The sequence below is a fragment of the Electrona antarctica genome (genome assembly GCF_951216825.1).
Source record: "Electrona antarctica genome assembly, chromosome: 22".
In the NCBI taxonomy this organism is placed as follows: domain Eukaryota; kingdom Metazoa; phylum Chordata; class Actinopteri; order Myctophiformes; family Myctophidae; genus Electrona; species Electrona antarctica.
The window spans coordinates 29798096-29817069 of record NC_136805.1 but is presented as its reverse complement, the minus strand read 5'-3'; the positions used below and the strand labels follow the sequence as shown (position 1 = coordinate 29817069).

The following is an 18974-nucleotide window of genomic DNA, read 5'->3' as shown; positions in this document are numbered from 1 at the left end:
AGCGTCGCAGTCCCGCCCCCTACCATGGACCAGGAAATGATTCTCCGTTCATTTTCCTCATAGACATTTCAGAAAGTATTTATTTAAAGACGTTTACGCCGTGGACAAAGCCAACTCGAGTCGTGACAAATCATGACAACAAACACAATTTTTGGGCCGAACAAATAATTAGAAAGAAGAAAAAAACGGCAGGTTACAACACTTTTTTTGTTGTTTTTCTTCTTTGTAATTATTTGTTTGGTCCAAAATATTGTTTGTGTTGTCATGAGTTGTCACGACTCGAGTTGGCTTTGTCCGCGGCGTAACCGTCTTTAAATAAATACTTTTTGAAATGTCTATGGGAAAAATGCATTGGGATTCATTTCCTGGTCCATGGTAGGGGGCGGGACTGCGACGCTCTATAAGTGGTCATATGGTTTGCACATTGAGTTTGTGTATGGAATGATGAGACTCAGACCCTCTATAGACTGCTTCTTTGTAATATATATATTTTTTTTTAATGTAATTTATACATTAATTAATAATTGCATTTGTATATATTTAATTGTATTTAATTATTTGGTTTTAATATTTACTATTACTTATTTCTAATTAGGATACTCTAGTGTTTTATATCTATTTATTACCTTGGATTTAAACATTTGTTTGAATTTCGTGACTGATGAGCACATTTTCAGATCCTTATCCAGGCTGTTCCATAGACGCACCCCTCTTACGGATGGGTACGAAGTATGTTGGACATGTAAACAATCAGTTGAAAATAAGTAGACTGAAATGTTCTCAGACAGTGCCACATTTCAAATCACTTAATAATCAAAGGTTTACGGTAATAAGACCCTCACACATAAACGTGTGCCCCTTTTTAGCCAAAGACTGAATGTTGCTGAAGCAGACTTCATGTCCTTCATGGTCTGCTTCTGAACTTTATTACTCTCTCTCTCTGTTAATAAAGAAAGGTTATGAAACCATCTAGCCGAGAGTCTCACCAAAAAGAAAGTGTGTCTGAAATCAAGCTCTATCTCTGGCTCAAGCTACTGTACATAGTACACTACTATATATACCCACTCACCATATTGGAAAAGAGGGATGGGCATTATGGATTCACTGTATAAATACATTCCCGACTTGTGTGGTAGGCCAAAACCCTCTGAACCCACTGAACTCTTCGATGCCACGCCGTAAAAATAGTAGATAGTTAAATGTTTCAGTTGGAACTGCGATGCGTTGCCCTCTCAATCGGACCATCTAGCCCCCTCAGTCAAGATTGCCAGTTAAAAAAACAAACTACTGGTGTTGTGTGTACCAGGAGGAATTGACAGAGACATGACAAGGACTTCAACTGCTGTCGTAAAAATACCTAGAAAATACATAGAAAAAGAAATAAAAAGAAAACACGCAAGCGCCGCACGTGTGACAGCCCCCTGTACACGCTGTGCTGTCTCGCTGGTTGAATATCGAGCAATAAGCAAGCACCCCTCTGGAGAGAGAGATAGGCAGAGAGCTACGTGCCAATTAACATCAGAGCCTGGGCAAGGCCCTTGAAGGTAATACCTCGTTACCTATACTCGATCAGCTGGGATGCGCCACACCTGTGTTCACCTAGGTGAAGCCAGCAGTATAAAAGGAAGAACTCTCACAGTCAGATCCACTCTCCAGAGGCGAGGCGAGGCTGCAGGCAAACACGTTGGGCGGTAAGGCAGACAACCACTTATTTCACATTCCATTCTATGAAATACTGTGAAATCATACTGTTCTCCTGTCTGTCTCTCGTTAACACTACCTACTGAGCGTGCGCTACCTGGCAGAATAGCGCACACAACAATCCGGACAAAACAAGTGAAATTCTGCCCCCCTAGTACACAGCCTACGGTGGCAGGCTGAGTAGAAATACTTACCGTTCAGAATCCTATTCTTCACCGTATTATTGACTGTTGGTCACCTACCTGAGTTGAACTGTTGACGCGGTACCTACAGTAGGAGAGAGAGAGAGACCTAAAGCTAAACCTATACCACACTCACCTCTGGAATCCTTTACCGAATCATACCTTTGAATGTTTTCCCCTGAAAAAAGAAAGAAAGAAAAGTTAATTTCTGATTTAAAATTCTGTTCAATAAATGCGCCCCCCCCCCCCCCCCCCCCCCACCGTTGTCAGCTAGCACCGGCTCTGACCACACCACACTTTAAACATCCGATTCACATCACTAGATTAATTATGCCTTCATACGCTTTACGGGTTGTTGTGAATTTAGTGGACCCTCCATGTGGTCCTAAAAGATTCTCAATCTAACTAAGGGTGGAGACTGGAGAGTGATGGTTCTGTTGAGTGACGAGCTCAGAGAACAAGATGACACCAGGCAGCATCACATCAAAAGTTCTGGAGTTTATTCCACACACATAGTATAGGGACAATATACAGTATTGGACACATGACGTGACCCGAAGATATGGGAGATGGTGAAGAACAGAATGAGTAGGAATAGAGCATCTTGTATCATTGTGCACCGACGTCAGTCTGTCTGTCTGATAAAGCAGTTGATGGTCATGGCGTTAAATAAGTATGTGCTTACGCACATGAGAGTGATTCAACACATGTATGTACTTGGTCAAGCAGATAAAGGTCAGTCTAATCATGTTTACATGTTTATTAATGCAACTCAAAATCATTGTCAAGATGCAAACGGCATTTTCTTCGCTAAAGAAGTCGGCGAGTGTGAGTCAGAGGCGGGGAGCGATGTGAAGAGGATTGTTCACAATGATGACAGTGCAACCGAAGGATAAAGAAAGTGGTGATGTGAAGAAGAGCAATCGCAGGCAATATTAGAGAGTAGAGACCGCAATATTACCTGCTGATATTAGCCCATTCTGACCTGAGATCAGATTCTAAAAATGTCTTCTACATCCTGACAGTTTTCTGAAAAAGCTATGTTTCTTTGTCGGTCAAAAATAGCAGACCTACGAGCTCGTAGCGCGCCACTCGGTGGCGCGCTATGAGCTTGTAGATCTGCTATTTTTCAATAGCTAAAGCATAACATAATGCTAACACCAAAAGGGGTTCCCCCCAAAATGGGTTCGAGACTGAACAAGAAGGTGCTCACATAAAAATACTACTGTATGTACTTTATGCAGTCTTATTTTTATAGTATAATCCGCTATCAATCTGTCTTGATATTCTGATCAGTGTCAGTCAGTATTCACCTCAAAATGTGAAGATTGTCATAAATTGTTTTATATTTAGGCCAATATTTTTTTATAGCATACAATAAAATAAAGATCATTGTGAATTCATAAAATATGAATATACTATACTATACTATACTATATACTATACTATACTATAATAATAACGCACCATACACTGCAGTGTGAGCACAACTATCCTAACTATATTAACTTTCCCTCAAAGCAAGTTAAAGCTGCATTGTGTCTAATTTTATAATGGCCAATATGCCTGTAGTTATTATCCTTTGTATGGAGGTTTCATTGAGACATAATGGTACTCACCAGTGACCAATATGTGTGCATGTGCCAGCTGTGCGTGTTGTTGCCTTTCCTTCCTTTCTAAAGCATTTACAGAAACATCCACTTGTTGTGCTATTTACTCATGAAAAAGAAAAGTAGGATTTCAGACACCCAACTGTTTATGAGAAAAACCATTTCAAAAATATGAATTGACTTCCTTGCTGTAATCTTAAACCTGACCACACGTTGTGTCTACAAAGATTACAGTATAAAAACACACAGACCTAGCTCGACTGCTGTTGAAAAACTGTAAGTGCTTTACTGCATGTAAGTTCAAGAATAAATTAGTTTGAAGAATACCAATTACTGCTCCCAGAGACATATCTTTTACTTAAAGTGGTAACATTTCGAGCAGTGACGTTTACTGCATGTAAGCCAACATGTATACACTATTTCACATCTTGTTTGTATACATACATAACATAGCTCTCACAAAACCACACTGTTTTGAAGCGAAAAAGCCATAAATTGCACAGCAAAATATAGGCTAACAATGTACAATTATATAATTACTTTATTATCCAGAGTGACTTACAAGTGCAATATCAGAGTAAGCAGAGCATGCTCTCTAGTCACCATCACCAAACAAAAAAGACAAAAAGTGAATTCTCACATAAGTAGAGTGTGAAGACACTAGACAGCAATGTCTTACCTCAGAAACTGCTATAACTATTAGTAACCAAGCAAGCAACCAACCAACCAACCAACCAACAAAAAACTAGCATCAATGGGAGGCGAAGGATAGGGATACAAAGAGAGAGGAGTGCTATAGGGGGTGAGGTGAAGTCTGAAGAACGGAGCCTTCAGATTGTGGCGGAAAATTGAGAGTGACAAGTTCTGACTGCAAGGGAGCGTTCATTCTACAGTTTGAGGGAGAAGAGTCTATAGGACGCGCCGAGCGTTGGCCAGACACAAGACAGTGAATGTAGACTTTGAGTACAGACTTGAATGTACAGTAGACTGTATACTGCACAGTATAGTTAGTTAGTAGCTACTTGTATCCATGGCATTATTAATTTAATTATTATTTATTCATAGTGCAAATCATTGATTTCACACCAACAAAGCATTAAGGTATGTGTGCTCTGTGTGTGTGTGTGTGTGTGTGTGTGTGTGTGTGTGTGTGCGTGCGCGCGCGCGCGCGCCGCGCGCGCGCGCGCGCGCGCGCGCGCACACACACACACACACACACACATACAGTGTGACAAAACTGTCACCTATCTTAGCTAAATCAACCAGATATTCAGAATCATATTTACTGTCATATCACATGCTGTGAGTGTGGGGGGTTGTGGGGGCGGGGGGGGGGGGGGGGGGGTGCTGAGAGTGGAAGCCTGAAATGTTGTTGATGGCACTGATCCCTGATTAACATCAATCTAATCTGTGACACCAACTCTAACTTGGACTTTAGGGCCTCAAACTCCAAAATCCTGCCCAATATATTTTTTTATTTGTATTTTTTTTTAAGTCCACATAAGGGCATGTAGGGGGCCAATGGGGGGGTCCCGGAGGGCCAATAAGGGCCAATGAGGGCCTTTCAAGACGAACATTTGACAAGTAATGATAATTCCATATCATTATTATTTATACTGTGTATATATAATTGTAATGTGCTGGCTCCATTAGTCAGCTTTAGTTTCAGACTATGAGAACGTATAGTTTATATTTTACTGTCCAGTGACATGAAATGGCACAAGGGACGGACCCCACAAAAAAAACACCCACAAAAATTGCTGTGCGCTACGTACCTTTTCTTGTGTTTGAGCCCCTGCCCCGAAACAGTCACGCTGTTTCTGAATTAATTGAATATTCCATGTGTGCATGCAGCTCTAAAGTATGCTGAAATTCAATGTTGTATGGCTTTAAAGTTAAACTGCAATTCAAGTTTGCATTACTCAAGTTAAACCGATGAAATGTCTTGCTGGGCCCGCTCTTATAACTGTATACAGTAGGCCTACTCATGTTTTTTTTTTGCAGTGTTCCCATCAACGCCAAGTATAACTATCATTTGTTGCAATAAATGGTTAAATACACTGTAGTTTAGGGCATGTGTTTAAGTGTGCAACTCAGTAAACACTACATTTACACACCTGGAAGCTGCCTAGGAAAACATCTGTGATTTTACCAAGGGCATCTTAATTTGACAATAGAGATCCGGGACCGGGACCGGGCAGTGGGCACACAAAACTTTGTTAAACCAACATGTTTCGACCTATACCGGTCTTCATCAGGGCATAGTTTTTGAGGTGAGAAAGACTTTCCCCACTGACATTTTTCCCAGCTATTCTGGGGGTTTGAACTTTCCAACACTAATCATAGGCATGTTTCTCTAACCTCTAGTCTCCCACAGGGTGTGTGTGTGTGTGTGTGTGTGTGTGTGTGTGTGTGTGTGTGTGTGTGTGTGTGTGTGTGTGTGTGTGTGTGTGTGTGTGTGTGTGTGTGTGTGTGTGTGTGTGTGTGTGTGTGTGTCAGGTTCACCACTTTGACCCCAAGTGTCAATAGCCTGTTGTCAGGTATCAGGGTCAATCCTCTCGCCAGCCATATGTCCTGTAGAGCGTCCTTGAGCAAGACACTGAGCGCTACTAAACCCTGCTCAGTTATTGTTACTGTAGTTGCTAACTGAATATCGGCTAAATGTCCAAAATGCTAAGCTTGTGTCTCTTGAGATGATGTGTTCTGGGGACACAATATTATGTGTCCAAACTTCAACCTAATTTATTCTTTTGACAAAGTCTGTCACTTTCCAGAAACCGTTTAATGAGGATTGTGTGCACTGTGCACATCTAGTACCTGTATAGGCCAGATGCTGGATATCAAAGACAGGAATCAAACAAAAATGTTAAAACATAAGCACACTGGGTTATTATGTTCACATTCCAAAAACAACTAATCAAAGTTTTCCACCAAGTGACACCTTAAAAAAAAAAGCACTGACATTATGGAATGCTCAAACTCAACATAGCTCCACGGAATGAGTTCCACTGTACTCAGCGTAAAACAATGCTCATTGGCTCCAAAGCATGTATACAAACAGAGACACGGAAATGTTATCTCTGGTTCCTGGGAGCAGAGAGGGGTGTTGTGTCATTGTCTGCAGGGACTCTGAGACACAGAGAGAGGAAGAGCCAAGGGTGGTTGAGTCAATGCCACTGTCACGGCCCTGACAGAGATGACGAGGACAGTGTGGGCGGGAGACTTGCACTTTGCTGTGGGCATAGAACACTACTGTCCTGTGGCTTTGGACAACTGACCCTTGAAGTCTTAAAGATGCACTGATGGAAGCGTGATGCACGTATGGCCTGGCTTGAAGTGGCTATTTTAATTGGATGTTTTGTCCTTTTAATTAATCGGTGAGCCAGGCTATAGCCTCGGGGAGGATGAATGTAATGTGTGAAGCTGTGCTGATTTGTCAACTACAAGAAATGTAATTAAATCAAGCACAGGTAATCCAACTCGTCCGTTTTATTAGCATACCTATTGGCACTCGTAGAGTCGTATGAATATTTAATAAATACTATGTGTCACCAGTGGGGTCTCGTCTCATCACACATCAGACTGAGTTAAGCATTCCTGAAGGAACGCATAAGACAATCTGGAGCACTGCCTTGAAGGAGTATGCTCCTGAAATATGGAGCAAACTGACAAAAGATCTTAGATAAGCAGTCAAAAACCTTTATTAACTTCTATTAACAATTAAATATTTGCTTGGGAAATTAATTAAATTTAGTTCTAAATGTCCAATACGTTGTTGTATTGTCTTCAGCCTTTGCTCAGAGTGTTACACTGATTTGAGTTCCTTGTTTTTAAGTGGGTTTTAGCAACATGTATACCGGTAGCTACATTTAATGTGAAACATGCAATATAATTCATGTTTCTATTATTATGTTATGTGTAACTGCGTTCTTTGAACATTTTGGAAAATGACAGTTAAACTGAACAAATCTGCAGATTTAAGCGTTAAATGACTATAGATAGATGACGGATATCAGTGTTCATTTAGTTGACTAACAGACTATATAGGATTTTGATATTTAGTCGACCTAGATGACTAAGGACTAAAACTAAATGGTGTTATTCAAAAGACTATTAAGACTAAATCAGAATTTTATGTCATAATGAACACTGATGGGTATTACAATGTCACATTTGCCACATTGTGTTTGGTATTTTCAGACAATTGTGGTATGTGAAGCTTTGGATTATGCCCAAAATGAGTCATCCATAGTGTAAGTGTATGTAGTCTTGTCACGTGAATTCCTTCGCAACCTGAAGCAACCACACCTGATATAAAGTACTATGCATGCCCTACCATACTAATCTGTGTTTGTACAGTTTATGTGTTACCACATGTAAGATCCAGCCGCACCCTGTCTGTGACTTTGTTGTATGAAAATAACAAAAGTAGTTTTTTTTTTAGCCATAAATGTGCTCATTTTGACTTTGGCCACCATCATATTTTTCTTATCTTCCTCCCAGAAGGGAGCTGGGACCCATTTCTGGGTCAACCTCAAACATAAACAAAAAAATAATAATAATAATAATACATACAAAAAATGATTTATTATCATTATTATTGTTATTAAGAAATAGTGGAAATAGCAAACTCACATTGCGTTGCATCGCAGTGTGTTGTGAGCTCGTCGTAGATCGGTTATTTTCATAATTTTCATTTACTCAAATTTCTCTTGTGTATAAAAACTAAAAAGTTTGGGAATCACTGAATAGGGTAGGCTACACCTTTCTGAATGTCACAGGTATAATTCACAGACCCAGGGATTCATGGCACATAAAGTGGGGAAAATATAGGCTGAACATATACTCACATTTCACAAGGATGCAACACAACAACAGAATGTCATCCAGTGACAAATTCTAATTCAGCTGGCAGACACACCTAGTCGTCTCCGAAGTGAGGTGTGACTGTGTGTGTGTGTGTGCGTGCGTGCGCTCGTGCGTGCGTGCATGTGTGCGCGCGCTCGGGGGTGTGACTTTGCGTTATGTTCTCATACCAAGCTGGGAGCTGTTTTTAGAGCACGTATGGTGCTATAGCGTGTGTGTCTGACATAAAGTAAAGTAAGTACCATTTATCTGCTATTTAGAACATTATGTGATTGTGAGAAATTGATGCTGGTTTGATAAAAAAAAAAGAAACTATCATTAGACGACAGATGATGTACTAATGAATGCTATTTATGGGGCTTTGACTTGTTTTACTGTATGTTAATTAATGCAGTTTTATAATGCTGTAGCCTTTTGTATCACAATGATGCATGCAGTTTTACTTTGTCTAACTCAACTTTTCTTGCAGACAATATGCTTCATATCATAGCAAACAGCATCTCAATCATTTTAATGAGTAACCTTAGTTACAAGTGTCCTATAGAGTCAAAGAAAATCGGTTCTTATTAGTTTAATGTTAGGGTTTAGTGAAGTTTACATGTAGGAATTTACATTTCAAGTTTGAGACTTGATTGTAACTTATAATAATCCATTTGTAACTCTGACAGTGTTAGTGGGCGGGTGCAGTGGCTCAGGGGTTAGAGCGGCCACACTTGGAAAGTTACTGGTTCAATCCCAGGCTCCTTCTGTGTTACTGTCGAGGTGTCCTTGAGCAAGACACTGACTGAATCACTAACTGCAGATGAGCAGGTTTCTTGTGCCATGGTCTCCTCTGCTGTTGGTGTCTGAATGGGATGGGTGAATGCAATGCAGATTTGTAAAGCATTTTGGCTAAAATCGCTATATAAATGCACCATTTATCATTTTTAATGAATGATTTCACAGTGTATTTTATGTGTCTGTCCTTCACCTATAGCCTTTCTCACCAGCTGACACCATGCCTGACTCTGCGGAGGCCCACTCTGCCACACTCACTACCAACCGTAACTGTACCATAGAGATCACCAATATCACTGCCAGTTACTGCCTCGTGAACCCAAAGTAAGTCACTGACCGACTGACATACTCAACCATACAGAGTGGTCAACATTTGACTCTATAAAAAGTTACATAGCGTTTCTTTAAATCATAGAATACATCTTCTTCCTCCTTTTTATTATGTAGGCTATGGACTGATAAGAGATCATGAATATTGTCAATTCCTAATATACAGAAGTCATATTCTTGAAAATGGTAACACGTGGCCTTCCCTTAATTGTCACACGCTCTGTAGGATCTTCATGTCCAGTGGGTTCAGCTACAATCCCCCCCAGCCCACGGTGCGCACCGCCTTGTCCGAGGTGTGCTCCTTTGTCAAGGACGACAACACGGCGTCGGGTGCTGTGGGCGTCCTGACCTACGAGCTCTTTGACATGCGCAACCGCCACTGCAACGAGCTGGTCGCCATCATGTTCTCCGTGCCCTACGACTACAACGTCTACAAGAACTGGCTAGGCGTGGGCGTCTTCGAGCACACGCGCCCCTGCGACGAGAAGCTCTACAACCACATGTACTATGAAAAGGACTTCACCAACTACCTGCGCCACGAGGCCGATGGCTCCGGGATCCATTACCCCGGGCGGGTGGTGGATCTCAGGGCCACCATGTCCAACCAGGGCAAGGCCATTATAAAGCTCGAGCTGTATGACAAGATGGGCAGATGAGACATGATTCACTATGTCTGCTGTTCACATAACCTTGGGTGCTCTGAATAAAACAAAATAAAAACAATGATGTTAATATATTTTGTCCCTGAAGTTTGTTTTTGTCTCGTTTGAGTAATTTTCCATAAACAAACATGACTCTATTAGTGTCTTAGGAGCAGCACACACCCTTGTAAAGCTACTGTGTATCAGGTGCGGGAAACCACCTCTTTTTGATCTACCAGGTGATCAATTAGGACCACGAGTTTCTGGGTTCGATCTCGGGCACTGCCAACTCAGCGTAAGAGTAGCACAGCTTCTGTAACTAAATTGTGCTGTAAATACTGAGAGCTGATGGTAGGTGTTGTGCTCCACCTCAGCACTCTATCACTCTATCTACCAGGGGTCTAGTAGTGCATTGAATATATAGGGGACACCTTCGTTCTCTCGACGAATGGCGACAATAAGCCACTCTGACCTACTTGCATATGTCCAAAATGGTTGCACCCCTGGCTTAAGTAAATTGAGACTCTACCCCTGGTCTAATTTTAGCGAGAATATGTTTGTAAAACATAATTTTTTCAATATTTGGTATTTTTTCGACAGTCAAAGGAAGGTTTGTAATACATCCCAAGTCCAACATCTGTCAAAGGTCTGTTTCTCCCCCCATGTTGTAACAATGGCAACTTCTTAACTTACTGTATTACCCAACACAGACGGGTGTGGTCCGTGGGAGTAGACACCATGCATGGAAAGAAAAAATACTATGAAAATATTGAACAAAACAAACTCGTGTTTTGCATGGTTACAGAGGTATGTTGTTTTTCATGTTAGTCTGTGTACTGTATCTCTCTCCTCATACCTTAACGGACTTGTCCTCAACTTGTCCTCCAGACTGAGTCGGACAGGGAGTGGGTGTGTGTTCTGGGTGGAGACGGCTTTGGGATAGAATCAGGTGTGGTGTCATTCCACGAGAAGGGTAATCGGAAGAGTGAGCTCACCATTTCAGATCTCACGTCGGCTGAGCTAAGAACAGGCATTGATACGAACAGGTAAGACAATTAATTTGTACAGATATTAACATGCAAAATGTAGGCTGCTGTAGTCTTTATTGGGTCATCATCACATTGGATATTGACATACATAGACATCATGCGATAATTTAATTGATCCTGTAAATGGCTAGTGTACTGTATGTGCCATTACACTAGAGAAATGTAGAGAAATGAGAAATATTTATAACCATAACATTATTATTTTTTAAATTAACTTTATAGCATCCCTATTCTGGGGGCGAACATTTGGTGAAGAGAGCAGATATGTACATGTTCACAATACAATGCATTGTGACACGTTGTGAGCTTTTAGATCGCTATTTTCAGTGAATAAATTTGTTGTAGAGGGGGAAAAAGGAGCAGACCAAGTATGGAGCCCTGGGGGGAACCCCCTAACCAAGTGCTGAAGTGGTTAAGTGACAGTGTAGTGTTATAGTGCAATATTAAGCATTGTGTAATCCCACACTTTCACTGATGCCTTTTGCTTTGGAATGGCAGCCCGCATATACAGTAGGAGAGAATGAGTGACTCAGCTGAGGCCGTGGCGGCTAATCTCAGCAGCCGCAGAAATGTCACCATCGAGATCACCAACCTCACCAACGACTACTGCCTCATCAACCCCAAGTAAGTGCAAGACTTGTGGAGGAAGATGACACAGAGGCCTGCAGCTGAGTATTGCTGAGAAAGAGAATACATGCACAGCAGTACCCTTCTGCAGATTAATAAAAGTTGAAATAAACAGCTTATAGCCGTCATGCACATTGTAACACTGGCACTGACGTGTGTGTCTCTCTCTGTTAGTGTAATGTTTTATAGCTAATAACCCTTCGTATTTCTTTTCATTCTTTTGCAAAAAGGGTTTTCCTAGAGAGTGGCTTGACCCACATACCACCCCAGCCTACCGTGCGGCCTCTGAAAACTGAGGTGTGCAACTTCAGCAAGACTTCCGCTAAAGCCTGTGGTGCTGTTGGTGTTCTGACCTACGACCTGTTTGAGCGGAGTAGGAACGGCTACATTGAGACACTCTCGGTCATGTTCTCTATTCCATACGACTACAACATGTACAAGAACTGGCACGCTGTAGGGATTTACGGCAAGGGTAAAGCATGTGATGAGGCTCTGTATAAAGAGATGTATTACAACAAAGAACAGAAAGGCTTTGTACGGGCGGAGGCAAATGGCTCTGGGATCACCCATGAGGGCAGTTACCTGGATGTCAAGGCTAGCATGTGCCCCATGGGCAGGGCCATTATGAAAGTGGAATTGTGGGACAAGCTTTTCTCACCATCCCAACATCAGCACTAGGCCTACTAAGGACTGCTCTCACTACTCAGTTTTGATAACGTAATTCCAGTTGCAACACAAATGTGTACAGTTGTGTTCAGCCCTTGGTGCATTTTTGTTACCATGCTACAGTATATGATTCAATGTCATAATAAATTCATACCAAGTTTGATTTGAGAAATGATGTGTGTCTCCTTAAAACAAGTGTCCTGGGGAAAGCTTCAGAATTGGCAAACAGGACAACAAGTTTTACACAATAACCTACATATCACCTTAATGCAGTGGTGATCAACATTTGCCTGTTATTGTATCTCTCCTATGGTACCACCATCAATACAGCATGGAAATGTGGACATTCTTTAGTTTGGGGTCTGCAAGGCTAAATCTCATCAAATGGTCCTTTTGTTTACAAGGTTCTGCATGACTTACATGCTTATAATATTTACTACATTCTTTATTTGCATTATATAAATCCACTGTCAATGAGGCACTGAAGGCAGCCGTGGGCTATAACTACGTTGGTTGAAAATACATTTGACTATTAGCATTCAAAATCTTGAAGGAATGTGTTTTGCGTCACACAAAATCCCCATACATGGGGCGTTTTTGGTCACTCAAAATCCCCATACATGGTCCGTGTGTGTGTGTCAATGACATCATGGCCAATACTCCAATCCAACAACCAAGAATCAGCCTGAATCTAACTATTTCATTTATATTTTTATTGTAAAGAAAGATAAATGGCTTCATTAGAGATGATGTACATACGAACATTATTTGAAATTGTGTGTGTGTTCTGCACACTAAAGTAAACATAATCTCAACTGCATGTTTGCACAAGTCTACCATCTAGTGGTCCAGAGAAATCTATGCATCATGCATGTCTAAAACAGCAGTTTGGACTTCACTTCCCTCAAAGTAGCTGCAAAGCAGTATGCAGCATTCATTGATAAATGTGATTGCCATATATGTAAATAACATCATATAGAATAACTTAAATAATGTAAATAACGTAATTTAGAACACAGGTCCCCAATTTGGGTCCACATATCCTTTGGTGGTCTGCGGTCCATTCGCTCTTTGGGTCCACATATCCTTTGGTGTCAGGTCTGCGGTCCATTCGCTCTTTAGGTCCACATATCCTTTGGTGGTCTGCGGTCCATTCGCTCTTTGGGTCCACATATCCTTTGGTGGTCTGCGGTCCATACGCTCTTTGGGTCCACAGATCCTTTGGTGGTCTGCGGTCCATTCGCTCTTTGGGTCCACAGATCCTTTGGTGGTCTGCGGTCCATTCGCTCTTTGGGTCCACAGATCCTTTGGTGGTCTGCGGTCCATTCGCTCTTAAGGTGTTTTATTTCATTTTGATATATAGGCCTAATCTTCACAACCATTATCTGTAATGATTTTAAGGGCGACCATCTCTAAGGCATCTAGAAGTCTACATATAATCCCTTTTGGGTGGTGGGTGAAGATGCGAGTCGCAGGCGTGGAGAAGTTAGAACACATGCCAACACAACAGTGATATGAATGTTACCATGCATGAAGTTTATTACACACACAGTAATATATACAGTAGGACAGTAGATCTATGACGTCCCTAATAGATTATGGAAACCATGATAAGAACAGGATTAGCAGGAACACGCTTGCATCTCATATCATATTGTACGTACAGTCAGTCCCTCTGATGCAATCATGTTATGGTTATCAATATGCTTATGCAGCTATGTGTCGTCACCATTTCAGATCTCACGTCGGCTGAGCTAAGAACAGGCATTGATACGAACAGGTAAGACAATTTATTTGTACTCTACAGATATTGACATGCAAAATGTAGGCTGTTGTAGTCTTTATTGGGTCATCATCACATTGGATATTGACATACATAGACATCATGCACATTAACATAATTTGGTAATTGATCATTTAATTGATCCTGTAAATGGCTAGTGTACTGCATGTGCCATTACACTAGAGAAATGTAGAGAAATGAGAAATATTTATAACCATAACATTATTATTTTTTAAACTAACTTTATTGCATCCCTATTCTGGGGGCGAACGTTTGGCGAAGAGAGCAGATATGTACATGTTCACAATACAATGCATTGTGACACGTTGTGAGCTTTTAGATCGCTATTTTCAGTGAAGACATTTGTTGTAGAGGGGGAAAAAGGAGCAGACCAAGTATGGAGCCCTGGGGGGAACCCCCTGACCAAGTGACAGTGACAGTGTAGTGTTATAGTGCAATATTAAGCATTGTGTAATCCCACACTTTCACTGATGCCTTTTGCTTTGGAATGGCAGCCCGCATATACAGTAGGAGAGAATGAGTGACTCAGCTGAGGCCGTGGCGGCTGAACTCAGCAGCCGCAGAAATGTCACCATCAAGATCACCAACCTCACCAACGACTACTGCCTCATCAACCCCAAGTAAGTGCAAGACTTGTGGAGGAAGATGACACAGAGGCCTGCAGCTGAGTATTGCTGAGAAAGAGAATACATGCACAGCAGTACCCTTCTGCAGATTAATAAAAGTTGAAATAAACATCTTATAGCCGTCATGCACATTATAACACTGGCACTGACGTGTGTGTCTCTCTCTGTTAGTGTAATGTTTTATAGCTAATAACCCTTCCTATTTCTTTTCATTCTTTTGCAAAAAGGGTTTTCCTAGAGAGTGGCTTGACCCACATACCACCCCAGCCTACCGTGCGGCCTCTGAAAACTGAGGTTTGCAACTTCAGCAAGACTTCCGCTAAAGCCTGTGGTGCTGTTGGTGTTCTGACCTACGACCTGTTTGAGCGGAGAAGGGACGACTACATTGAGACACTCTCGATCATGTTCTCTATTCCATACGACTACAACATGTACAAGAACTGGCACGCTGTAGGGATTTACAGCAAGGGTAAAGAATGTGATGAGGCTCTGTATAAAGAGATGTATTACAACAAAGAACAGAAAGGCTTTGTACGGGCGGAGGCAAATGGCTCTGGGATCACCCATGAGGGCAGTTACCTGGATGTCAAGGCTAGCATGTGTCCCATGGGCAGGGCCATTATGAAAGTGGAATTGTGGGACAAGATTTTCTCACCATCACAACATGAGCACTATAGGCCTACTAAGGACTGCTCTCACTACGACGTGACGTAATTCCAGTTGCAACACAAATGTGTACAGTTGTGTTCAGCCCTTGGTGCATTTTTGTTACCATGCTACAGTATATGATTCAATGTCGTAATAAATTCTTACCAAGTCTGATTTGAGAAATGATGTGTGTCTCCTTAAAACAAGTGTCCTGGGGAAAGCTTCAGAATTGGCAAACACAATAACCTGCATATCACCTTAATGCAGTGGTGATCAACATTTGCCTGTTATTGTATCTCTCTTATGGTACCAACATCAATACAGCATGGAAATGTGGACATTCTTTAGTTTGGGGTCTGCAAGGCTAAATCTCATCAAATGGTCCTTTTGTTTACAAGGTTCTGCATGACTATACATTTGACTATTAGTATTAGCATTCCAAATCTTGAAGAAATGTGTTTTGCGTCACTCAAAATCCCCATACATGGGGGTTTTTAGTCAATCAAAATCCCCATACATGGGGGTTTTTAGTCACTCAAAATCCCCATACATGGGGCGTTTTTAGTCACTCAAAATCCCCATACATGGGGTGTTTTTGGTCACTCAAAATCCCCATACATGGTCCGTGTGTGTGTCAATGACATCATGGCCAATACTCCAATCCAACAACCAAGAATCAGCCTGAATCTAACTGAATCTAATCTAACTATTTCATTTATATTTCTGAGTGGTGTAAACCACTCCTACAACTGGCTTTGTTAGTTTACGTGTCTGTCTGTCCGTACCAAAAAAAATGAGCATGGTTGCTATGGTCACCCAGTTCACACGGGTGTGATTTCATTACGTCAGACATTACGTCAGACCACAGCTGATCAGTCTATATAAGACCTTACACCACTCAGTTCACACGGGTGTTGAGTGGTGTAAACCACTCCTACAACTGGCTTTGTTAGTTTACGTGTCTGTCTGTCTGTCTGTCCGTACCAAAAAAAATGAGCATGGTTGCTATGGTCACCCAGTTCACACGGGTGTGATTTCATTACGTCAGACCACAGCTGATCAGTCTATATAAGACCTTACACCACTCAGTTCACACGGGTGTGATTTTTATTGTAAAGAAAGATAAATGGCTTCATTAGAGATGATGTACATACGAACATTATTTGAAATTGTGTCAGTGTTCTGCACACTAAAGTAAACAATCTCAACTGCATGTTTGCACAAGTCTACCATCTAGTGGTCCAGAGAAATCTATGCATCATGAATTGTCTAAAACAGCAGTTTGGACTTCACTTCCCTCAAAGTAGCTGCAAAGCAGTATGCAGCATTCATTGAAAAATGTGATTGCCATATATGTAAATAACATCATATAGAATAACTTAAATAATGTAAATAACGTAATTTAGAACACAGGTCCCCAATTTGGGTCCACAGATCCTTTGGTGGTCTACTCTGCGGTCTATTCACTCTTAACCATACCAGCAATTGATAACCATGACAATTATCATGTCATGGTTATCAATATGCTTATGCAGCTATGTGTCGCCTGAGTCAGGTAGCTGAGGCCTTATGCAGCTATACATCGTCTGAGTCAGGTAGCTGAGGCCTTATGCAGCTATGTGTCGTCTGAGTCAGGTAGCTGAGGCCTTATGCAGCTATACATCGTCTGAGTCAGGTAGCTGAGGCCTTATGCAGCTTTACGTCGTCTGAGTCAGGTAGCTGAGGCCTTATGCAGCTATGTGTCGTCTGAGTCAGGTAGCTGAGGCCTTATGCAGCTATACATCGTCTGAGTCAGGTAGCTGAGGCCTTATGCAGCTATACATCGTCTGAGTCAGGCAGCTGAGGCCTTATGCAGCTATACGTCGTCTGAGTCAGGTAGCTGAGGCCTTATGCAGCTATGTGTCGTCTGAGTCAGGTAGCTGAGGCCTTATGCAGCTATACATCGTCTGAGTCAGGTAGCTGAGGCCTTATGCAGCTATGTGTCGCCTGAGTCAGGTAGCTGAGGCCTTATGCAGCTATACGTCGTCTGAGTCAGGTAGCTGAGGCCTTATGCAGCTATACATCGTCTGAGTCAGGTAGCTGAGGCCTTATGCAGCTATACGTCGTCTGAGTCAGGTAGCTGAGGCCTTATGCAGCTATGTGTCGTCTGAGTCAGGTAGCTGAGGCCTTATGCAGCTATACATCGTCTGAGTCAGGTAGCTGAGGCCTTATGCAGCTATACGTCGTCTGAGTCAGGCAGCTGAGGCCTTATGCAGCTATGTGTCGTCTGAGTCAGGTAGCTGAGGCCTTATGCAGCTATACATCGTCTGAGTCAGGTAGCTGAGGCCTTATGCAGCTATACATCGTCTGAGTCAGGTAGCTGAGGCCTTATGCAGCTATGTGTCGCCTGAGTCAGGTAGCTGAGGCCTTATGCAGCTATGTGTCGTCTGAGTCAGGTAGCTGAGGCCTTATGCAGCTATACATCGTCTGAGTCAGGTAGCTGAGGCCTTATAAAGCTGTGTCGCCTGAGTCAGGTAGCTGAGGCCTTATGCAGCTATGTGTCGTCTGAGTCAGGTAGCTGAGGCCTTATGCAGCTATACGTCGTCTGAGTCAGGTAGCTGAGGCCTTATGCAGCTATGTGTCGTCTGAGTCAGGTAGCTGAGGCCTTATGCAGCTATGTGTCGTCTGAGTCAGGTAGCTGAGGCCTTATGCAGCTATAGGTCATCTGAGTCAGGTAGCTGAGGCCTTATGCAGCTATGTGTCGCCTGAGTCAGGTAGCTGAGGCCGGAAACCATAACAATCCCCTCTTATGTTAATTTATTGACATCTGTACCGTTATACCTAATAAATTGTATATTGATGTACGCAACACGTACCCTGGTATACAACTCAACCTAGAAATTCATAAATGTGATATTTAAACTTATCTAGGAAAAAGTGCCACACTGAGACTAATATACTGATCTCTGTGATGTATAGGGAGAAAAAAGAGATAGAAAGCTTTCTTTCTCTCTTTCTATCTCTCTTTTTGAAAAATGTATAATAATAAGATAAAAAGAAAATTCATAATAATAATCTATATACAATAAGATAATGAACTTGCTTCACGTTCATTCCACATTCATTCCATATTGTTCTCAAATAAAAACAAATAAAAGGAAATAATGTTCAATGAAAACAAAGATCGAAGTCCCAAACTCTGACCATTAATCAATATTCGTGCAAAAATAATCCAGTTTGGACCCCCCCCCCCCTCACACGCAGTGTCCAGGCCGTAGATCCCAGGCAATAATAGTTGTCAACAGGCTGTGCCCAATAATCTCCATATCAGCAACTGCGCATAATTGTCTCGAATCCATGTCAGACCGTGCGCAAGTGACATTGCATGACTCGCCATCGCAAATTATCTTTGCCTCCTTGCTGATACTGTCAGGCCCGTGTGATTAGCATACCTCCCATTGAATTGGC

At 41.9% G+C, this 18974-nt stretch overlaps 4 protein-coding genes across 5 annotated transcripts in view; 3 read left to right on the top strand and 1 right to left on the bottom strand.

Moving 5' to 3' along the window:
* ipmkb (inositol polyphosphate multikinase b) overlaps positions 1-18974 on the bottom strand; it is a 152899-nt gene that overhangs the window by 11692 nt on the left and 122233 nt on the right. The gene's annotated exons all lie outside the window — the stretch shown is intronic.
* LOC306915292 (uncharacterized protein) lies at positions 1582-10198 on the top strand. Of its 2 annotated transcripts, none has more exons than XM_079492595.1 (3): positions 1582-1691; positions 9336-9460; positions 9693-10198. In XM_079492595.1, exons 2-3 carry the CDS (start codon positions 9357-9359, stop codon positions 10120-10122), a joined length of 534 nt encoding a protein of 177 aa, XP_079348721.1. In that variant the 5' UTR covers positions 1582-1691; positions 9336-9356; the 3' UTR covers positions 10123-10198. The 2 variants fall into 2 exon arrangements, with proteins under 2 accessions (XP_079348721.1, XP_079348720.1); XM_079492594.1 differs by lacking the exon at positions 1582-1691 and adding an exon at positions 8470-8593.
* LOC306915291 (DELTA-stichotoxin-Hmg2b-like) lies at positions 1658-12612 on the top strand. The gene is made up of 4 exons (XM_079492593.1): positions 1658-1691; positions 11111-11153; positions 11655-11780; positions 12014-12612. The coding sequence occupies exons 3-4, from the start codon at positions 11677-11679 to the stop codon at positions 12459-12461; spliced, it is 552 nt and encodes a 183-aa protein (XP_079348719.1). The 5' UTR covers positions 1658-1691; positions 11111-11153; positions 11655-11676; the 3' UTR covers positions 12462-12612.
* Positions 14181-15701, top strand: LOC306915652 (DELTA-stichotoxin-She4a-like). Its single transcript, XM_079493128.1, has 3 exons — positions 14181-14229; positions 14748-14873; positions 15107-15701. The coding sequence occupies exons 2-3, from the start codon at positions 14770-14772 to the stop codon at positions 15591-15593; spliced, it is 591 nt and encodes a 196-aa protein (XP_079349254.1). The 5' UTR covers positions 14181-14229; positions 14748-14769; the 3' UTR covers positions 15594-15701.